Consider the following 19,142-nt stretch of genomic DNA (forward strand, 5'->3'; position numbering starts at 1 on the left):
TATCGGAGTCGACTTTACAGCCCTTTCCCCAATTTTGAAGCTGGGGAAAGTTTTCAAGCAATGAAAGGGAAGCTCTCGCTATGAGGTGAAAATCTAGAATTTTTACCTCATAGCGAGTAATCCTTTGTTAATTGCTTGAAAACTTTCTTCAAATTATCAAAATTTCGAGGAAAGTTTCCTTGCTTCAAAGTAGAGATGGAGCCCTTTGAGCCACTGCATATAGGTCAGTGACTCAAAATACTCCATCTCTACTAGAAATCGCCAAAATTTGGGTCGCAATCTTTGAAATGCGACGCAAGTTTTGGCAATTTCGCGAGGGACTTGCTCCATTTGGTGCATAGATTCACACTCTATGCACCAGATGGAACAATTCTTTCGCTGACAGCGGGAAACTTTGTCTGAATAGTTTAACATTCAGACAAAGTTTTCCGCTGTCAGAGAGGGAATGGAAGGGTAAGAGGTATATATTCATAATGTATACCTCTTACTCTTCCATTCCCTCAAGAAAGTTCAAAAACTTGGGTGCAATCAGAACTGATTGCACCCAAGTTTTTGAACTTTATATAAGGAATTGTTGGCTATGATGTACTGATCATGAATCAGTACATCATAGCCAACAATTCCTTCGCAAACAGTGGGAAACTTTGTCTGAATAGTTTAACATTCAGACAAAATTTCCCGCTGTCAGGGAGGGAATTAGAGGGTGGGAGATATATAGATAGACTATAAATCTCTCACCCTTTAATTCCCTCAAGAAAGTTCAAAAACTTGGGTGCAATCAGTTCTGATTGCACCCAAGTTTTTGAATTTTGTATAAGGAATTGTTGGCTATGATGTGGATAGCCGCTGCCAGACCAAATGAATTAACCGTTGTGAATAACGTTTCTGAATCTTTATTTAAAAAGATAAAATATCACGATTTTGGCTGCGTTAAAAATCAAAGAATTGATGTTAGGTCAGGTATGAGGGGCTTCCAGGGGCTGCGCCCCTTCTAGCCCTAAGAAATGGACACAAGACCCAAGAGGAGGACCGAACCCCAGCCGACCAGCCGGTGACAACACTTTGACCGAGTAGTTTTTTGTGCTGAACAAAAAGTGCCATATAAACATCTGTCAAAAACCGCTTTTTAACTTCACTTAAAATGCCACGTAAGCTACGTAAGAATATACGTAAGAGGAAGAGAGCATTGAAACATCCAATAGTAAAACTAACACCACAACAACAGTTGCAACAACAAATAATGAATGACCCCACCATGTTGCAACAAATGTCAAGCAATCCTATGCTCTTAAACCGAGTTCTTGGTGCACAGAGTGGAGGTTTAAGAGCGGCACTTTTAGCGAAAATGGCAGGCTATGGTGGAGCTGCAGACGGAACAGCCTATAACCCTCAAAGTCAAATGAATTTGAGTTCACTCAAAAATCAAATATCAGATGTCAAAAAGTCAAACATAGACATACAGAAGCAAATAAGTGAAAACGAAAAGAAACTAGAATATGACAGACACACAAAGAAACTCAATGAGTTAAACGTAGAGAAAAAGAAGAAAGAAGAACAACTGAAAGAACTAAGTACAGAGGAATATGCGAAAAAAGTGTCAGAAAAAGCAGCAGAAGTAGCAAAAATGGAACAAGATGTTGTAAATTTGAAAAACCATACTACTCAATATAAAGTACTGAAAGATGAAGAGATAAAACAAAAAGCCCTGAAGACATATATGGATAGCGATGAGTATAAAAAAGAAGTTGAAGCAAATGTAAAGGCAGAAAAACTTTTACAGTTGCAAAACCAAACCGTACAGTATGAAAACTTAGCACAAGAAAGTAAAAATGACGACGCGGCTATGCAAAAGGCAATGAAAAGCGCAGAATATATAAAAGCTAACAATGACTGGTTAGATGCCCAAGCCAACGCTAAAGCAGCCCAGCTTATAGGGTCAATAAGGACAAAAATACAAGCTGATGAAGATAGTTCAAATGAAGCTTTAACAAATGCTGACTTTAAGAACGCCTTCGAAGCTCTTCATAGTAAGGTGAAACTAGTGAACGACTTCTCATCTGGAAAGAAACTGAAGTCTGAAGGTTTCGACAAAGAGTTAAAAGAAGTAGCACAAAATATGACGAAAATAACAGATGCAGCAACGAGACAGGCAGTTCAAAGTGCCTATGACGCCGTTAGAGCAACTGTTGTGAAAAGTCAAGAAAAAGAGTTACAACAGACCAAAACAGACCTAGTAAATGCTTTCTTAAGAACGAAAAGTCAGATAGGACATTACGCTGCAGATGGAACATATGTGCCAGCTGGTGGAACATATATACCAGCTGTTGGAATTTATATACCACCAAACCCTCCAAGAGAAGCACCTGCACCAGGACTACCTAAAACATTTACATCGTCACATGGACACAGACACAGGCATGCACCAAAACCAACACAACAACCAACAGTTCAAAATCCAGCACCACAACAACAACCAGCACAACAACCAACAGTTCAAAACCCTGCACAGCAACAACAACCAACAGTTCAAAACCCTGCACAACAACAACAACAACAAACAGAGCAAGGACATAAAAGAAGTAGAGAACAAGGAAACCAAGATTTCTTAAAAATGCTTAAAGAAGACTATGGTTACCCAGATACTCTTGACTTTAGTGACAGATATAAAGAAGCTATTAGAAAGTTCAAGGAAGGAAATACTGACCCGAACCTATTTAGCTTTATGGCTCAGCACCAAATGGGATATAATTTCAAACCTGGAAAATACAAGCTCGCTAAGGGATATGATTTAATAGCATATCATCCAAATGACATGACTGAATTTACTCCGAGATATTTGGTGTCAGAGCTAAATGACAATTCAACTCTCTTCATGAAACGCGTAAAAAATAGAGACGGAACGAAAGAAGAAAGGTTTATGAGTCCGGATGACTTAGATAGGGAACTTGTTAAAAACGGTCTCGGAATATATGAAATGCCAGCAGATGAGGTACAAGAAACTCCACAGGAAGAAGTTCAGATACAACCAGACATGGAAGAAATAGTTCAGCAACAACAGCTAGAAGAGCCTGAAGGAAACGAACAAGTCACTCCTTTGGAAACTAACTTCACAGAACTAGATGAAGATTTGGAACAGCCGAAAAATCTTGACCCTCAACAAGTGTATGCGGAGAATATGGAATCTTTCCAAGAGTCTAAAAAAAATTCGGCTGACATAGTAGAAGAATATCGAAAAATGTTTGCCGACATACAAAAGACTCCAACACCAGATGAAAATATTCAGCATAGAATGGAAGTACTGAAAGAAAATGTACACAAATACAACAACCCTTTTTACTTACGAGCATTTAACGTTCAATCTTCGGATGAACTCGGTGAAAATAAAAGGTTAAATTTCAAGAAAACATATAGAAATGAAACATTGTTTAAAGTTCATTCAGAACCTAACCAAGATGGAAACAAACCTACTTTTGTTTCTGCAGACTATGGAACTACAATGAGATGGGGTCATAAAGCTAACCCCGGATAGGTGGTTCATAAACTTACAACCTCAATTCCAAGAAGTTGTAGACGCAATGGAAGTGAATGGTGAACCAGATATAGCTGGTATTTTAAGCGCGGCTTTAATGCCATTGAAAGATATGAAAGATGCAGATATTTTGGACCAGTATGAAATGAACATGGCTGATGGAAATATAACACCTGACGTTCTATAAACATTTATCTCAAAGAACTACACAGAACCATAGAGATGGTATATTTGGTGAAGAGTTTAGAAAGAAAGTTAGGGAGGGAGAAGGAAGAGAACCTATTGTACATGACCTTGCAAACGAAAGTTTACAAAATGTCATAAAAACTTACTTTGCAGACAATGAACTGAGAAGGGATGAATATTTAAGAAAACTCAATGGACAGTACCAATGAAATGTTAGTATTGAAAAACATGTTCCTTGACAAAATAAAACCAACTACAGAAATAAATGACGCAAGACTGAAACATTGGGTAAAAGCTTTCCCATTCACAAAAGATATAGTTGGTAACATGGAAAGAAAGCCAGAATGGCTACAAAAACATATATTTGGAAACGAGCTTATTCCATATGGACAGGCACTGTTTGAAGAGCTTGAACCGGAAACTCAGGAAAGAGTCATGCAAACAATACGCGAAGACTCAAATACAAACTATGACAAACTCTTTCTAGGATATTGGTTACCTGAGATGGGCGACCAGAGCCCAAAGGCAAAAAGGACATGGGAAATTTACAACATACTAGGTGAACATGAGGCAAAGATGCAACAACTTGAAGCAGAGGGCAAGTTACCAAAAGCGACACCAAAGAAGAAGAGAAGAGTAGAACAAAGTGAAAGTAGTGAAGAAGTAACTTCATCTAGTGAAAGTAGTGGCAATGAAGGAAAAAGAAGAGTTAAAAACTCAGTCAGGAAGAAAGTAAAGCTTGGTCCACGTGGGTTCTATTATGACACATAAATCCAACTATTCTATATTTTTACACATATGAAATGTACGCCGCTCAGAATATAACGCCAACAGTTTTGGATGCCATGAATGGAAATGTTTCCGAATGGTATAACGAATGCGACAATGCCATTAGAAGGTCAGAAATAGTTCCTGGAACTTACGAATATACAACTGCTGTTTCTTATGGAAACGTAGGTGAGTTTGGAGAAGGTTCTTCAACAACAGTAGATATTGCTTGCGACAGGTTTCATATAATTTCTATTGACAACTCATTCTTATACGTGGAACAAGACATTGAAATAAAACCTTCTGCCAAGTTGTCTGACAAGAAAGGTTGCAATGGAATTTTCTATGTCGGATACCAATATGCTCCAGAAGTTTTCATGGGATATAAGATATATTCTAACTCTGACTTAGTTCAAACAGTAACATGGGCAAACTATGAATGGTTCGCTTTGAGAAACTCAGTACAACCACAAGCTAGAGAACAAACAGACCAGTATGCAACTATTGAGAAAATAAGAAGACTTGACCCTAACGTTCCAGGAGTTTATGTTAACCTTTCTGGACAAACTGCAGCAGCAGTAACCAAAGTAAAACTGAAACTTAGAGTCCCTTTGTCATCTTTCCTCATCTTCAGGTTTTTAAGATACTTGCCAAACTGGGCAGGAAAAATTTCTATCGAACTTACTCCAAGCAAAAATAACTTAGTCATTGCACCAACACAAGACCCATTCACTCTTACAGAAGTAGTGGGAACAAATAAACGTCATTCGCCGACTTTTGCAAAGATAAGGTAGACTTAGACTTTGGTTTCTCAAACCTCAACACTGAAGTAAACTATTATTTCAATGCTGCTGGAATGCTTGGGACCCAGTTAAGTTCACATGCGAAAAATTTGAATGCAAGAGAATAGAAAGCAGACTTGCAGTCTATATGTTGGACCCAGATATTTCAAATGCTTTAGCTGCCAAATATATTGCAGTTCCACTTATGTTCCCTATACACCAAATATCTGTCAAAGACTTTGCAGGTGAAGTTGGAAACCAAAGTGCTGACCCAGGTGCAAGAACGGATATTGCTTTAACAACTGCAATGAAACATGCAGATACTATGTTTGTACTGTTCAGACGAACTATAAATGACTATTCTTGTTTCTACAACCCCGGTATTAAATATCATATAAACATAGATGGCAAATATTATCCAAGAGAAGAATATTCTACAGTTGAAGATATGAGGTCATACAACTTGACATTAGATGCTATGAACTTTAACAACAACTTCACAACAACCATTAACCCTGAAATGCAAAGTTCTATTATGCCATATGTGAAAGTATGGACCCATGCAGGAGGTCAAAAAACTCAATATACAAATAGAGACCGTTCAAACTTTTGGCTTGGCATTCCATTTGCTGACTCAGAAGACTTTATGGGTGGTATTTCAACTGTTGGTACAGTTCAAATACAATATACTGGTGACAGAGACGGTCCAGATGAATTGAAAGCAAAGAAGTTTACAAAACCAATAGCACTTTTCACGGAAGATGCTCTTTTGAAGATTCGTTCGATGAAACCTGCTGGAGCTCCTCAGATTGGCATAACGACAGCTTCCATCGAGCAGATTTTGGCAGCAGGTCAGTAAGTTGTTCTTGAACTGACTTCTCTCCGTCAAATATTGACAGTACGCCAGTTTTGACATAAAATTGTATTATAAACTTTCCTTTAGAAATATCGGTCAGTTTTGTTGTTATATTTTTGTCTGCTTCAAGAACTTTCACCATTTCGGTTATACCAACTTTCTTTGCTTTATGAAAATATTTTGGTTCAGCAAAGACTGCTATTCTATAACATTTTCCATTGTTTGTGTAAAGAACTATTCTGTCAATGAACTTGTATTGTTTGTGTGTGTAAACTTTGTTCTGCTTCAATTCGAAGAGATACTCGAATACGTCCATCTTTTTATTCTAAGTAAAATGTCATTTCCGAAAAATAGAAGCGTAAGTGTTTCAAAAGGTTTAATGGCGGTGGCAGATGTGAAGTTAAATTCACCAACTCAAACAAACAGTCAAAGTGTTGTTGTCAATGTCAAAGACAGAGATGTTGAAGTGGGGAAACCATACGAAGACGAAGATGGTATAACAAATAGTTCCTGTAAAAGAACAACCAACATACCCTGAAGTTAGCAGAGAGTTAAGTTCTGTTGCAGATATTCGAAATGACTACCAACAACTTAAAGACAAACTTAAAACTCAGGAGAAGATTTGTCAAGCTTTAGGTATAATGTTAAACTTGGTCGAACACAACCCTGTAAAAGTGAACTCATATGTCATCGCACCTCATGAAGTTTTGAAAGAACTATTGAAACTTTTGACAGAGGCAGACGATATAAACATCAAAGAAATAGAACCCGACATTGCTTGCTGTGGTGTTTCATATAATGTCATTGACAAGATATACGTTATGAAAGGAGGTGAGACGTTGAACTTAAAATATAGTTTCCCAGACGTCATAAAAATATTTGACGACCACAACATTTCATTAAAATTTAGTTGCTAAGTAAAAATGTCAAAACTTCTTGAAAGATGTTTGAAGAAAACAATATAGACTTTATTTCATGTAAAGGACTTTACACACTTTTGAACGATATGAAAGACCCTGTTTTGTTTGTTCGTGTAGACAAAGGAAAGTTCTATGTCTTTACAAAATATTTGAACTTCTTAGACAGAGAACTTCAAGAAACGCCATGTGAAAGTTTAGATGAAGTTCTTCTCCACTTTCAGAAAAACTTTTAAATATATGTAAATGGCAGAAGACATAGTGGTTTATACTATTACGACTAAAAACCCTGAGTCATATAATTCTATAACAACAAACTTACAAAGTCCTCAAGGACGATATTGTAAACTAACCTTAAACACAATGACGACTAAAGCCTGTTTTGCTCTTTTGACACCAGAAGACTTTGTTGTTGTGAATGGTAAAAAATACTTCTTTGAAGATACTTACTCAGATATACCACCAACAGGTTTTGTTGACTTATTTAATACTTTAAGGACGGATGTAACATGTGCTGCAACTAGAGCAGGTTTCATTATGTTTGGATGTCCGACTGAGTTTAGTATAAACGATATGAGCTATAATACAAAACTTATATCTGGTTTTTACTACCAACAGTTTCCTATAACAGGAAAAGGTGTCATACAAGGTCTATCTATTCCATTGACTTTAAGTACACCTATTTTATATATTGTTTCAAACTTAGGTTCAAAGTGCTATTCGAATGTCGACAGAAACTACTATGACCAAAAGATACTCATGCGTATAAACAACACATTCTCTGCTGGTTTGCCTATTGTTCATTCGAATGCAGAGTTTTCAGCTTTAGTAAACTCAAACACTTTAGCAAACATAAACTTAACCTTAGTTGACGCAAACTTTGTTCCTGTAAAACTTTTATGTCCTATGTATTTGTCAATGACGGCAGAAAGTTTCGAATTGGAAGATGCAACTGGTGAAAGTATTGTATTACAAGAACAACTTCAACAACAAATAGCTCAAGAACAACAAATGCAACAAAAAGTCAAGAATAAAAAAAATATTTTTTTTTATTTTTATAAAAATGTACAGAATAGATGTTTCAGATTTTTATGACTTCCAAACATTCAGAAATATGTGTCCATTTAGAGACTATAACAAAGCAGTCGAGAATTTGAAACGTTTAGTCATTTATGTCGACTCTGCCCCAGAATGTTATGTCATGAAAGAATGGGATGTTGTCTTTAACAAACCAAGAGCAACAATAGTGTCTGAACAAGAATGTAAACAGAAACTTAAGAAAATAAAAGTCGTACAAGTTGGTATGAAGATGTTAGATGCTTGGGATATCTTATTGTCAAAGTTAGAAGATTTTTCAGTTCGTGGTATAAAGTTTTATACACCTTCTCCAAACTTCTATTCTATCTTCACTGGATATAAATACGAACAAGTAGAATGGAAAGAAAATGTTATAGAAGCTTGGTTAGACCATGTCAAAGAAATTATATGCAATGGAAACGAAAGAGTCTATGAGTATATCTTATGTTGGTTTGCAAACATCTTACAACATCCAAGTGCTAAAAATGAAACTGCTCTCATCATAATTGGAAAACAAGGAACTGGTAAGAACACTTTCTTTACAGATATTTATGCAAACTGTTAGAGGGCTATTCGAACCGAATATGACAAACTTAGAAAACATCTGCGGTAAATTTAACTCTTCAATAGAGAATATGAAACTTATAGTATGTAACGAACTTCAAAGTATAGATACAACAAAAGTTTTGAACTCAGATGCTTTGAAGAGTCTTATAACAGACAAAGTTGGAGTTGTTGAAAGAAAATATAAAGACCAAAGAGTTTGTGAAAATGTTGCAAACTTCGTCATGGTTTCAAACAATGCTGTTCCGATGAAGTTAGAAAGTTCTGACAGAAGATATGTAGTTGTCAGAACGTCAGATTCTCATATGCAAGATACAGAATATTTTGACGACTTAGCAGAAACTTTGACATCTGACTTTTACAACCACTTGTTCTCATATTTCATGACATTAGATATTTCTAAGTTCAATCCAAGACAAATTCCACATACCGAAGAGAGACAAACATTGTTAGAAGCAAACAAGAGTGTATATGAACTGTTCATAGATGAAACTGACTTTGAGTGTTTAGATGAAAGGTCATTGTACGATTCGTATAAACAGTATTGTCAAGAGTATGGTTATATGACAGCGTCTAAACGAACATTCTTGGCAAATGTCAAAAGTCTTTTAGACGTACAGAATGGTGTATATACAAAGAAAAATTTTTCTGAGTAAATTTTAAAAAAAATATATTTTTTTTATCCGATAGAAAAGATGGAAATTCATCTCAGTAAACAAGTACATGTCAGGACTTAAAGAAGAACTAGACCCATTCACATATTTGAATGTTTACTTCTACCATTTTGAAAAGTCTACATATGACAAAGTTTGGAACATCGAACCAGTTAAGTTTGCTATTGTGACTAAAAATGGTGCGAAATTTGAAGACTTAGACATAGAAGGTTTGTTAACAGTCAAAGAAAGTTTTGACAGAAGGTTTTCAAACCTTAAAGAAGGCAAAGCATACAAACTTGTTATACCTTATGAACCAAAGAAAGCAGACGACTATGAATATTATGAGTCTAAAGTTGTAGAAGTTCAAGGTAAATTGGGTAAAAAGATTTTAGAGTCTAAGCCAGTGTTTACTCCTAAAGAGGAAGAGAACATTGACATTGACCCAGAAATGTTCTAAAAATAAAATTTTATTTTTACATGTCAAATTTCTTCTTCGGTGGAACTGGCTCTGGTTCTTTCTTCTCTTCTTCTACTTTCTTTTCTTTCTTTTCTCTCTTCTTCTTTTCTGGTGGAGTTATGTCAAACTTCTCAGAACCATATTTTTGTAAAAGTTCTTTGTCCTTTAATAGCTCTTCTATTCTGTTTTCTATTTCATCTTCAAGAACAGCGCATGTGTCTTCTTTGCATTCTAAGAAGTTTTGTTGGACTTCATCTCTCCAAGAGGCGTCATCTCTGTCAACAAGTCTGTCATTGACAAATTTTAAGACTGCTCTGCTTAATGTTTTATGGTTCTTGTCATATTCCCAGAAACAGAACTTTAGAACAAATTCACCTTTCTTGTTTACACTATGTAAGATTTTATGGTCTACAGATGTTTTGCTGTCGAAAAGCTTGTCTCGAATATAGATGGCGAAATCGCTAGACATTTTCTAAAAGATAAAAGTTTTAATTTTTCTAAAAATATGTTAGAAAAAAAGTTTGCTGACATTGACAAGAAATTTGAGAATGTTTTAAATAAGAACAAGAGGAAGTTGGAAAATGCTCAGATAAAACCCATACATGACAAGTTCTTATTTGCTCAGAATGGTATAACAGGTCTAATTGCACCACCTGGGTCGGGTAAGACTTTCACTTATCTTAAAATGGCTGCACAACAACAAGAACTAGATGAGAAGAACCCATTCTATGAGTTAGTTGTCATTTGTAGTACTTCGGGTCAATTTGACCAAACCGTCAATTCGTTCAAAGATATTATAAAAAGTCAAAACTAGTATGTATAAAAGACTCTGAGTTGTTAGATTGGATAAAGAAGTACCAAAGAAGAGTTTTGAAGTACAATGCTATAAATGAGTATATAATTCGAAGTTTAAAGACCCAAATGAGGAAATGCAGAGAATATTAGAGAAGAAACACTTCAGAAACAAACAGAAAGAGATAGAATACATTTCGAAGAAATTGCAATCTTACGATTGGAAGACTTACCCTCACAGATGTCTTCTTATCTTAGATGACTTTGCTTCTCATCCTTTGTTAAAGAATAGAGAACAAGACATGTGTCGAATTCTTAAGAAGCTCAGACACTTTAACATCTCTGTTGTCATTTGTGTACAGACAGCCAAGAGTTTAAGTAAGGATGTAAAGAGAATACTTACTGACATTGTACTTTTCCCCGGATTGTCCGAAGACGATTTCATGGAACTTATGAAAGAGTCCATGGCAGGTAAGTTTGACAGACATGAACTATGGGAGAGGTACAAAGTCATACAAGACCCTCATACTTCTTTCAGAATTCACATCTACGCGAACAAAGTTCAAATTGTAAAAAGTCAAGCGTAAAAAATGTAAGTGTTGAGTCTTAGTCTGTTGTGGTGCTGGGGCTGTCGGTTCTTCTGGCTTTGGAATGGACTCGGTTGGTGGTACGTCGGACATTCGTTTGTGTCCTGTCGGAAGGAAGAACTTTTCCTGTCGGAAGGAAGAACTTTTCCTGTTGGAAGGAAAAACTTTTCCTGTTGGAAGGAAAAACTTTTCCTGTTGGAAGGAAAAACTTTTCCTGTTGGAAGGAAAAACTTTTCCTGTTGGAAGGAAAAACTTTTCCTGAAGGTCGGCCAAAAAGTTCTCAATTTTCGAAAATTTGAATGGTTTACGGACGGACAACTGGAAAAATTTTTCCTGTTGGAAAGAAAAATTTTTCCTGTCGGAAAGAAAAATTTTTCCTGTTGGAAGGAAAAACTTTTCCTGTTGGAAGGAAAAACTTTTCCTGTTGGAAGGAAAAACTTTTCCTGTTGGAAGGAAAAACTTTTCCTGTTGGAAGGAAAAACTTTTCCTGTTGGAAAGAAAAACTTTTCCTGTTGGAAAGAAAAACTTTTCCTGTCGGAAGGAAGGACTCGGATTGCCAGAAGGACTCGGACAAGACAATTTACCTCATTGAGCTACCTGAGCCATCTTTGGTGTCAAGCTTGAAAAATAAATGGTTCATTTACTCTTCCTCTTTGAAGTTGTCAAAATACTCTGTTATTTTTTCTTTCAGTAGCGGTAAATCTTCTTTGAATGTAAGTATTGTACAACCTTTCATATCATAGTGTGTTTGAGGTAAAGTATCTTGAACTATCTGTTTAACATCTTCATTCGGTGTCATTGAAATCGGTAAGTTTTCGCGATAGAACCAATTTCTGTCAGATTTGTAAATCTTAGCAAGGTCGTAAAAGCTTTTGTTGTTTCTTCTGACTAAATGCAACATAACCATATCTCTGTCTTCTTCATTTTCCATCTCTTCAGTGTAAATCATATACTTATAGTTCTTTTCCTTTCCTTTTGGTACCGAACGTGGTATTCTTTTCTGTATGTTTTTGTCTTTTGCTTCAATGACTTCATCTTTTGCTTCAAGCTTGTTCTCTAGCTCTTCACGTTCTTGTCTATGAATTTCATCTAACATCATGAAAATATAACAAGCGTAACGAGGTGAAGCCCACATTGCAACAGCATTTACTAAAAGTCTATGTACATACCAACCTCTCAAACCAGGAGCCAAATTCTTGCGATTTTCGTACGGAATCTCTACCCTCGGTTTTCCGAGGGTAGCAAACATATGAGGAAATTCTTCTAAAAGTTCTTTTGTCTGTTGGTTTTCAAACCAATGGTATGCTTGCTTTGTAGAACGAAGAGCATTCAAAATACTTTGCATTTGGTACATGTCATCTTTGACCGAACGAATGAGACGTAACTGTTTGTTAAACTGTATGTACTCGTATTCTTCATTTATGTCTTCATGAACGATAGCAGTTGTTGTGTTCTCTGATGTTGACATATCTGTCTTTACATACAAAATAAAAAAATAAAAAAAAATAAAATTAGCGTTATTTTCTATCTTGTATAAAAGACCAAAAATAAACGCTTTACATGTATTTTTCAGCAACTTCGTCAAATAATTTTATAGCTTTAGCTATCTCATCTACTTCAAACATTTCTTTACCTTTCGTGGGAGCACCATACATTTTCTCAAACTTTTCAAGTAGTTCTGTTTCAGCAGCTCTCATATCGTTAACAAACACAACCTTAACTCTATTGACTATACTGTCATATCTTTGAGTTATATTAAATGTTCTTCCTATCTTATATCTCTTTGTATTGAAGTCCTTCGGTTTCTGAACGATGTAAAGTAAGCCTTCACTGCAACGTTCCGTATCGAATGAACCATATGTTATGAAATTATATCCAACAACTGGGTCAATCCAGAACAAAACTAGTGGTATAAGACTTTTGTCTATAAGATATGTTCTTGTTCCATAGAATCTTACCGATATCATAAGCTCAGGATTTCTTGTCAAAATTTTCTGAGTAGAAGCATTTCTAACCCAGTCGTGGGATGTTTTCTTTTCAGATAGTGTTAAAATGTCTGACAAAGAATATTTCTTGTATTTCTTTGAGTATCTTACGTTTAAATCACCAATTCTAACCACTTTGGTCTCATTGTCTATCTTTTTAACTGTTTCAAACTCAGTGTTTGTCATTTCCTGTTCTTACATACAAAATAAAAAAAAATATTTTAAAAAAACTAGCGTTATTTTTTTATTTTTTCTATCTTGAGGAAATTCATGATTTCATAGAGTTTTTTGACGATTTTCATGTGTTTTAGGCGACCAGGGTTTTTCACCTACTCGCATTTTTTTACGATTTTCATAAGTTTTATGCAAGGCCGAAAAAAATCGGGCTAGAGAAATTTCACGATTTTCATAAGCGTAGTATATGGTAAACGCTATTTTTTTGACGAAGTGTTAAAGTTCACTTCGTAAAAATTTCACGATTTTCATAAGCGTAGTATATGGTAAACGTCATTTTTAGGTGACCCTCGGTTTTCCGCGGGTCGCAATTTTTTACGATTTTCATAAGCGTAGTATATGGTAAACGTCATTTTTAGGCGACTACGGTTTTTAACGTACTCGCAATTTTTCACGATTTTCATAAGCGTAGTATATGGTAAACGTCATTTTTAGGCGACCAGGGTTTTTCACCTACTCGCAATTTTTCACGATTTTCATAAGCGTAGTATATGGTAAACGTCATTTTTTTTACGAAGTGCAAAAGTTCTCTTCGTCAAAAAAACAGTTATTTCATAAGCGTAGTATATGGTAAACGCTATTTTTTTGACGAAGTGTTAAAGTTCACTTCGTCAAAAATTTCACGATTTTCATAAGCGTAGTATATGGTAAACGCTATTTTTTAAATTTTGTGAAAACTCAACGATTTGACACAACCCCTAAAAATTATTTTACTCAGAATTTTGGTCATTTTTCAGCAAAAATATATTTTAGGGTAGAAGGTTAGATCTAACCTGTTTTCTAACCTCTTTTCTACCCCAGTTATTTTATAAGCGTTTTACATGGTAAACGTTATGAATTCGTGAGACTCTAAACAGTTTTGTAGCTTCTATTTCTTCGCTGAGGATATCGAATGTTTTAACTATGCCGAAGGTTTCTTTATATTTCTTCTTGACGTCAGATAGAAGGAAATCTTCTGCTGTTGGATAGTTTTTGTTCAGAAATTCTAACATGTCCATTTTATCCTCTGCTGGTTTCTCTACTTCTTTCTTTAAGTCAGCATAGTCGTTTCTCATACGTTCTATCTCTTTGACGGAGTAGTTATATTTCCTTGTTGCTGCTTTACATTTTGAACATTGTGGGTTCATTTTTGCGTTATATTCTGAAACCTTACCTGCAAGTATGACTAAGGCGTCAATGGTTTTCTTTAACTCAAAAGTTGCGGGTTTTATCTGTTGGTTCCATACTTTACCTCTTCTATCTTCATCTCTTATCTGCCATACACATTCAGCAACTAACGAAACAAAGTTGTCGTAGGTCTTAAACTCCCCAGATTTATATATGTCAGAGATGTTCTTATATAACATGTCGCAGTCTTTGTCCATGACTTTGTGGTTGCAATGAAATCCAAGAAACTCATAGTTTACCTTTCGTATGAACTTCTTTATTTCAACTGAGTCAGTTGCTTTGACTTCTATTTCATCGAATTCAGGAATAGTGAGCTTTTGTTGCTGAATTTCAGGCAATTTGGGTAAATGGTCAATAATGTCCTGCATTTCATAAAGATATTCTTCATTTTGTTCATCTTTCGCACAACAGTCCAAAGTACTTGTTAAAAGTTCCTGCTTTATCTTCTGGATTGTTGTTTCGAAAGTATATGAAGAAGGAATGAAGCTTTTCATTTCTACTAACATAGATGTTGGATTCATGACTAACGAGTTTGGTGCTGTTGTTTGAAGTGTTGTTGCTTCGACTGACATTTCTGTTCTTTTATACAAAATAAAAAAAAAATAAAAAAATAAAACTAACTTTATTTTTTATTTCGGGAAAAGTCATGAAAATTCAAGAGGGTAGAAAACAGGTTAGAAAACAGGTTAGATCTAACCTTCTACCCTAAATATATTTTTGTCTGATTTACGCTCATTACGATGAAGAAGTCTTGACAAAACATTTACGTTCATGTTTGACAAAACATGTACGAAGAAGTCTTAACAAAACATGTACGAAGAAGAAGTTTATTTCCTGGACTGTTGTCAAAATGTCTTGTTGTCAGTAATTTTAAGAGAAGTTCATTTGACCTGGTGACCTGGTCGCCTAAAATATATTTCAGCACAAAATTCAAGAGTTTTGTGTGTTTTCTACGGTGGAGCCAAAAGTGGCTCGACCTCAAAACAAGCATTTTGTGAAGAATATACCAACCCGCGGAATTCCGCGGGTTGCTTTTTTTATACAAAATTCAAGAGTTTTGCGTGTTTTCTACGATGTTGTCAAAATGTCGTGTTGTCACACTTTTCAGAGAAGTTCATTTGACCGAGGCACATGGGCACATAGGCACACTTCAGTTCTTCACCTAAAATATATTTTTGCCGAAAAAAATGGTTCATTTACTCACAATATTTTTGTACAAAACGACCCCAAACCTTTAACCTCTCTTCTGCAGCTTCTAATGAAATTTTAGCGACATCCGTTTGTGGCTTAACCGTCGGACATTCGTTTGTGGCTTAACCGTCGGACATCCGTTTGTGGTTCGACCTCAAAACAAGCATTTTGTGAAGAATATACCAACCCGCGGAATTCCGCGGGTTGCTTTTTTTATACAAAATTCAAGAGTTTTTGTGTGTTTTCTACGATGTTGTCTAAATGTCTTGTTGTCTCGCTTTTTAAAAGAAGTTAAAATTACCTGGTGACCTGGTGACCTGGTCGCCTAAAAAACCACTTCACCTAAAATATATTTTTGCCGAATTCAAGAGTTTTGTGTGTTTTCTACGGTGGGGCCAAAAATGGCTTAACCTCAAAACAAGCATTTTGTGAAGAATATACCAACCCGCGGAATTCCGGCGGTTGCTTTTTCAGCACAAAATTCAAGAGTTTTGCGTGTTTTCTACGATGTTGTCAAAATGTCATGTTGTCACACTTTTTCAGAGAAGTTAAAATGACCGAGGCACATAGGCACATGGGCACACCTAAAAAAACATCTAACCAAAACTCATTTTTCAATACTTTTTCAGCACTTTTCCGTAGTTGTATATGAAAGACAATTCGAGATAAAAGTCATAGTACAGTGGAATAATATGCTGCACACCGTTTGTTGTGAACCAAACTTGAAAGTCAGAGAAACTGTTACTAGGTGGTTCGTAGAATTTAGAAGCAAAGTCATAAAAGTCCTTACGATACAAAGAAAACTGTTGTTGCTTGAACTGAAACTTGCATGACACATAACATTTTGAGGGTCAAACACGTTTCTATAAACTGTCAAATCTGCTGGTGGAAGTATAAAATTAAATGGACCATCTGGTGGTAATGGTTCGTTCTGGTTTAGTAACCGAAGAAATTGTGCCCAAGAAACGCTTGTCTACTCCCCAATATAAAAACTCTGTATCTCTTGGAGGGTTAATTTCAATCTTTTGAAATGAAACTGTGGAGTTCATCTTGTTATATTCTAGTTTCAGATAGTATGTTCCATTTAGTAAAGAGTGGTATTTTTCTTGAAATTCCCAATAGTATTTGTTCATTTGAGTTTGAAAGTCATTTAGAGTTTTTTCAAGACTTTCGTCTGAACGGATTGTAAAGATTTTCATTTCGTCAAATTTTTCTATTAGACCATCAGAACCTTTGTACTGACCATGAAAATATACCGCGAACATGAAGGCGTTCGTTCTATTTGAAAACAAAACTCTTCTAAATCCTATTGCCTTTGCATCTGAAGGACTTTGAAGCCAACGAACTGGATAGTCAAATCTGTAAGAACGGGATGAAATTTCTTCATCTGATATAGTCCTACCGGCATTTGTGAAGATATAGTCTAACGGTTTTGTATCTGCTACTTTTGTTCTTTGTTTTTCAACCTGAAGCATTTCATATATGTAAAAATATATGGTTTTAAAAAATGTTTTATTTCATGCAATGTTTTATTTCATGCAATGTTTTATTTCTGTGCCATCTTCTTTAACACCCCAATACTTACGCTTGGAGAGGACATGAACTTCGGAAAATACCTTGTCTAGCTTAAAAAGGCCCATCTTTTCACCGACCATTCCCATTTCAATGAGTTTGTTGTATCCTTCCTCGTTCGTCATGAGTGCGTCAATGTTCTCATAAAGACTTTGTAAAGTTCTTCTTCGTCAATGTTTTGTTGAGACTTTGTCATGAACTTCTTCGTCAATGTTTTGTAAAGTTCTTCTTCGTCAATGTTTTGTTGAGACTTTGTCATGAACTTCTTCGTAAATGTTTTGTAAAGTTCTTCTTCGTAAATGTTTTGTAAAGTTCTTCTTCGTCAATGTTTTGTAAAGTTCTTCTTCGTCAATGTTTTGTAAAGTTCTTCTTCGTAAATGTTTTGTAAAGTTCTTCTTCGTCAATGTTTTGTAAAGTTCTTCTTCGTCAATGTTTTGTAAAGTTCTTCTTCGTCAATGTTTTGTTGAGACTTTGTCATGAACTTCTTCGTCAATGTTTTGTAAAGTTCTTCTTCGTCAATGTTTTGTTGAGACTTTGTCATGAACTTCTTCGTCAATGTTTTGTAAAGTTCTTCTTCGTAAATGTTTTGTAAAGTTCTTCTTCGTCAATGTTTTGTAAAGTTCTTCTTCGTAAATGTTTTGTAAAGTTCTTCTTCGTAAATGTTTTGTAAAGTTCTTCTTCGTCAATGTTTTGTTGAGACTTTGTCATGAACTTCTTCGTCAATGTTTTGTAAAGTTCTTCTTCGTCAATGTTTTGTTGAGACTTTGTCATGAACTTCTTCGTAAATGTTTTGTAAAGTTCTTCTTCGTCAATGTTTTGTTGAGACTTTGTCATGAACTTCTTCGTCAATGTTTTGTAAAGTTCTTCTTCGTCAATGTTTTGTTGAGACTTTGTCATGAACTTCTTCGTCAATGTTTTGTAAAGTTCTTCTTCGTAAATGTTTTGTAAAGTTCTTCTTCGTCAATGTTTTGTAAAGTTCTTCTTCGTAAATGTTTTGTAAAGTTCTTCTTCGTAAATGTTTTGTAAAGTTCTTCTTCGTCAATGTTTTGTAAAGTTCTTCTTCGTCAATGTTTTGTAAAGTTCTTCTTCGTCAATGTTTTGTAAAGTTCTTCATCTAATTTCTCATGAACTTCTTCGTCAATGTTTTGTAAAGTTCTTCATCTAATTTCTCATGAACTTCTTCATCTGAAATATTTCTACCGGCATTTGTGAAGATATAGTCTAACGGTTTTGTATCTGCTACTTTTGTTCTTTGTTTTTCAACCTGAAGCATTTCATATATGTAAAAATATACTGTTTTAAAAACGTTTTAAAATGGTATGCCATATAGCTTCTTGAATTTGTTAAGAAGTATTCGAACGTGTTTTCCATCTGTATCTCTAGCGTTTACATAAGCATAGCCCGCCTTAGTAAAACATACTTGTAATTTCCTATAGTTTACGCCGGTATAAAAGTAGAAAGAGTCTTGTTCTTCGCTATAGTAGTAAAACTCAAACGTATGCTTGCCATAGTCTGTAATTTCAATTGCTTCATCTTCTAGTTCGTCGACAAATTCGAATACAATATCTCCAAATTTGCTTATGTTCTTATTGTTTTCAGAACGAGTGACCCAACGCAAGTTTTTAAGTCTATTGTCGTTTCTTATATGGTTTATATGGTCCACACACGGTAAATTGTTAGGGTTCGGTATAAAATGAGTTGCAATGACAATATGTTTAAAATAGTTTTTTCCACCCATCCTCATAAGAGCATATCCGTCATTTCGCTCACATTCGCTTAAAACTCTTTTTGTCTCTTTCTTCCTTATTTCAAATGACTCACA

General features: G+C 35.2%; 9 protein-coding genes and 3 pseudogenes across 12 annotated transcripts, besides 2 other annotated features; 7 read left to right on the forward strand and 5 right to left on the reverse strand.

Moving 5' to 3' along the window:
• Window positions 1-953: part of a mobile genetic element that runs on past the window's edge.
• A 188-nt stretch (window positions 954-1,141) lies between these two features.
• Window positions 1,142-1,672, forward strand: TVAGG3_0268310 (protein of unknown function, DUF4106 family; the record flags this gene model as incomplete). The annotated part of the gene is made up of 1 exon (XM_051228495.1): window positions 1,142-1,672. A coding segment is annotated over one exon (531 nt), but the record flags the coding sequence as incomplete, so codon positions are not given.
• A 1,767-nt stretch (window positions 1,673-3,439) lies between these two features.
• Window positions 3,440-19,142: part of a mobile genetic element that runs on past the window's edge.
• On the forward strand, window positions 3,576-4,435 carry TVAGG3_0268330 (annotated as a pseudogene). The gene has a single exon. A coding segment is annotated over exon 1 (860 nt).
• Window positions 4,519-5,312, forward strand: TVAGG3_0268340 (annotated as a pseudogene). The gene has a single exon. A coding segment is annotated over exon 1 (794 nt).
• On the forward strand, window positions 5,714-6,124 carry TVAGG3_0268350 (protein of unknown function, DUF4106 family; the record flags this gene model as incomplete). Its single annotated transcript, XM_051228496.1, has 1 exon — window positions 5,714-6,124. One exon carries the CDS (start codon window positions 5,714-5,716, stop codon window positions 6,122-6,124), a length of 411 nt encoding a protein of 136 aa, XP_051098226.1.
• On the forward strand, window positions 7,612-8,072 carry TVAGG3_0268360 (uncharacterized protein; the record flags this gene model as incomplete). The annotated part of the gene is made up of 1 exon (XM_051228497.1): window positions 7,612-8,072. A coding segment is annotated over one exon (461 nt), but the record flags the coding sequence as incomplete, so codon positions are not given.
• On the forward strand, window positions 8,102-8,550 carry TVAGG3_0268370 (uncharacterized protein; the record flags this gene model as incomplete). The annotated part of the gene is made up of 1 exon (XM_051228498.1): window positions 8,102-8,550. A coding segment is annotated over one exon (449 nt), but the record flags the coding sequence as incomplete, so codon positions are not given.
• On the reverse strand, window positions 9,970-10,261 carry TVAGG3_0268380 (uncharacterized protein; the record flags this gene model as incomplete). Its single annotated transcript, XM_051228499.1, has 1 exon — window positions 9,970-10,261. A coding segment is annotated over one exon (292 nt), but the record flags the coding sequence as incomplete, so codon positions are not given.
• TVAGG3_0268390 (protein of unknown function, DUF4106 family) lies at window positions 10,722-11,171 on the forward strand (the record flags this gene model as incomplete). Its single annotated transcript, XM_051228500.1, has 1 exon — window positions 10,722-11,171. The coding sequence occupies one exon, from the start codon at window positions 10,722-10,724 to the stop codon at window positions 11,169-11,171; it is 450 nt and encodes a 149-aa protein (XP_051098230.1).
• Window positions 11,812-12,420, reverse strand: TVAGG3_0268400 (KilA, N-terminal/APSES-type HTH, DNA-binding family; the record flags this gene model as incomplete). Its single annotated transcript, XM_051228501.1, has 1 exon — window positions 11,812-12,420. One exon carries the CDS (start codon window positions 12,418-12,420, stop codon window positions 11,812-11,814), a length of 609 nt encoding a protein of 202 aa, XP_051098231.1.
• On the reverse strand, window positions 12,728-13,342 carry TVAGG3_0268410 (organellar and viral DNA polymerase type B; the record flags this gene model as incomplete). The annotated part of the gene is made up of 1 exon (XM_001299473.1): window positions 12,728-13,342. The coding sequence occupies one exon, from the start codon at window positions 13,340-13,342 to the stop codon at window positions 12,728-12,730; it is 615 nt and encodes a 204-aa protein (XP_001299474.1).
• TVAGG3_0268420 (organellar and viral DNA polymerase type B) lies at window positions 14,197-15,129 on the reverse strand (the record flags this gene model as incomplete). Its single annotated transcript, XM_001299474.1, has 1 exon — window positions 14,197-15,129. One exon carries the CDS (start codon window positions 15,127-15,129, stop codon window positions 14,197-14,199), a length of 933 nt encoding a protein of 310 aa, XP_001299475.1.
• TVAGG3_0268430 lies at window positions 16,363-17,223 on the reverse strand (annotated as a pseudogene). The gene has a single exon. A coding segment is annotated over exon 1 (861 nt).

This window comes from Trichomonas vaginalis, chromosome V, assembly GCF_026262505.1.
Source record: "Trichomonas vaginalis G3 chromosome V, whole genome shotgun sequence".
In the NCBI taxonomy this organism is placed as follows: domain Eukaryota; phylum Parabasalia; order Trichomonadida; family Trichomonadidae; genus Trichomonas; species Trichomonas vaginalis.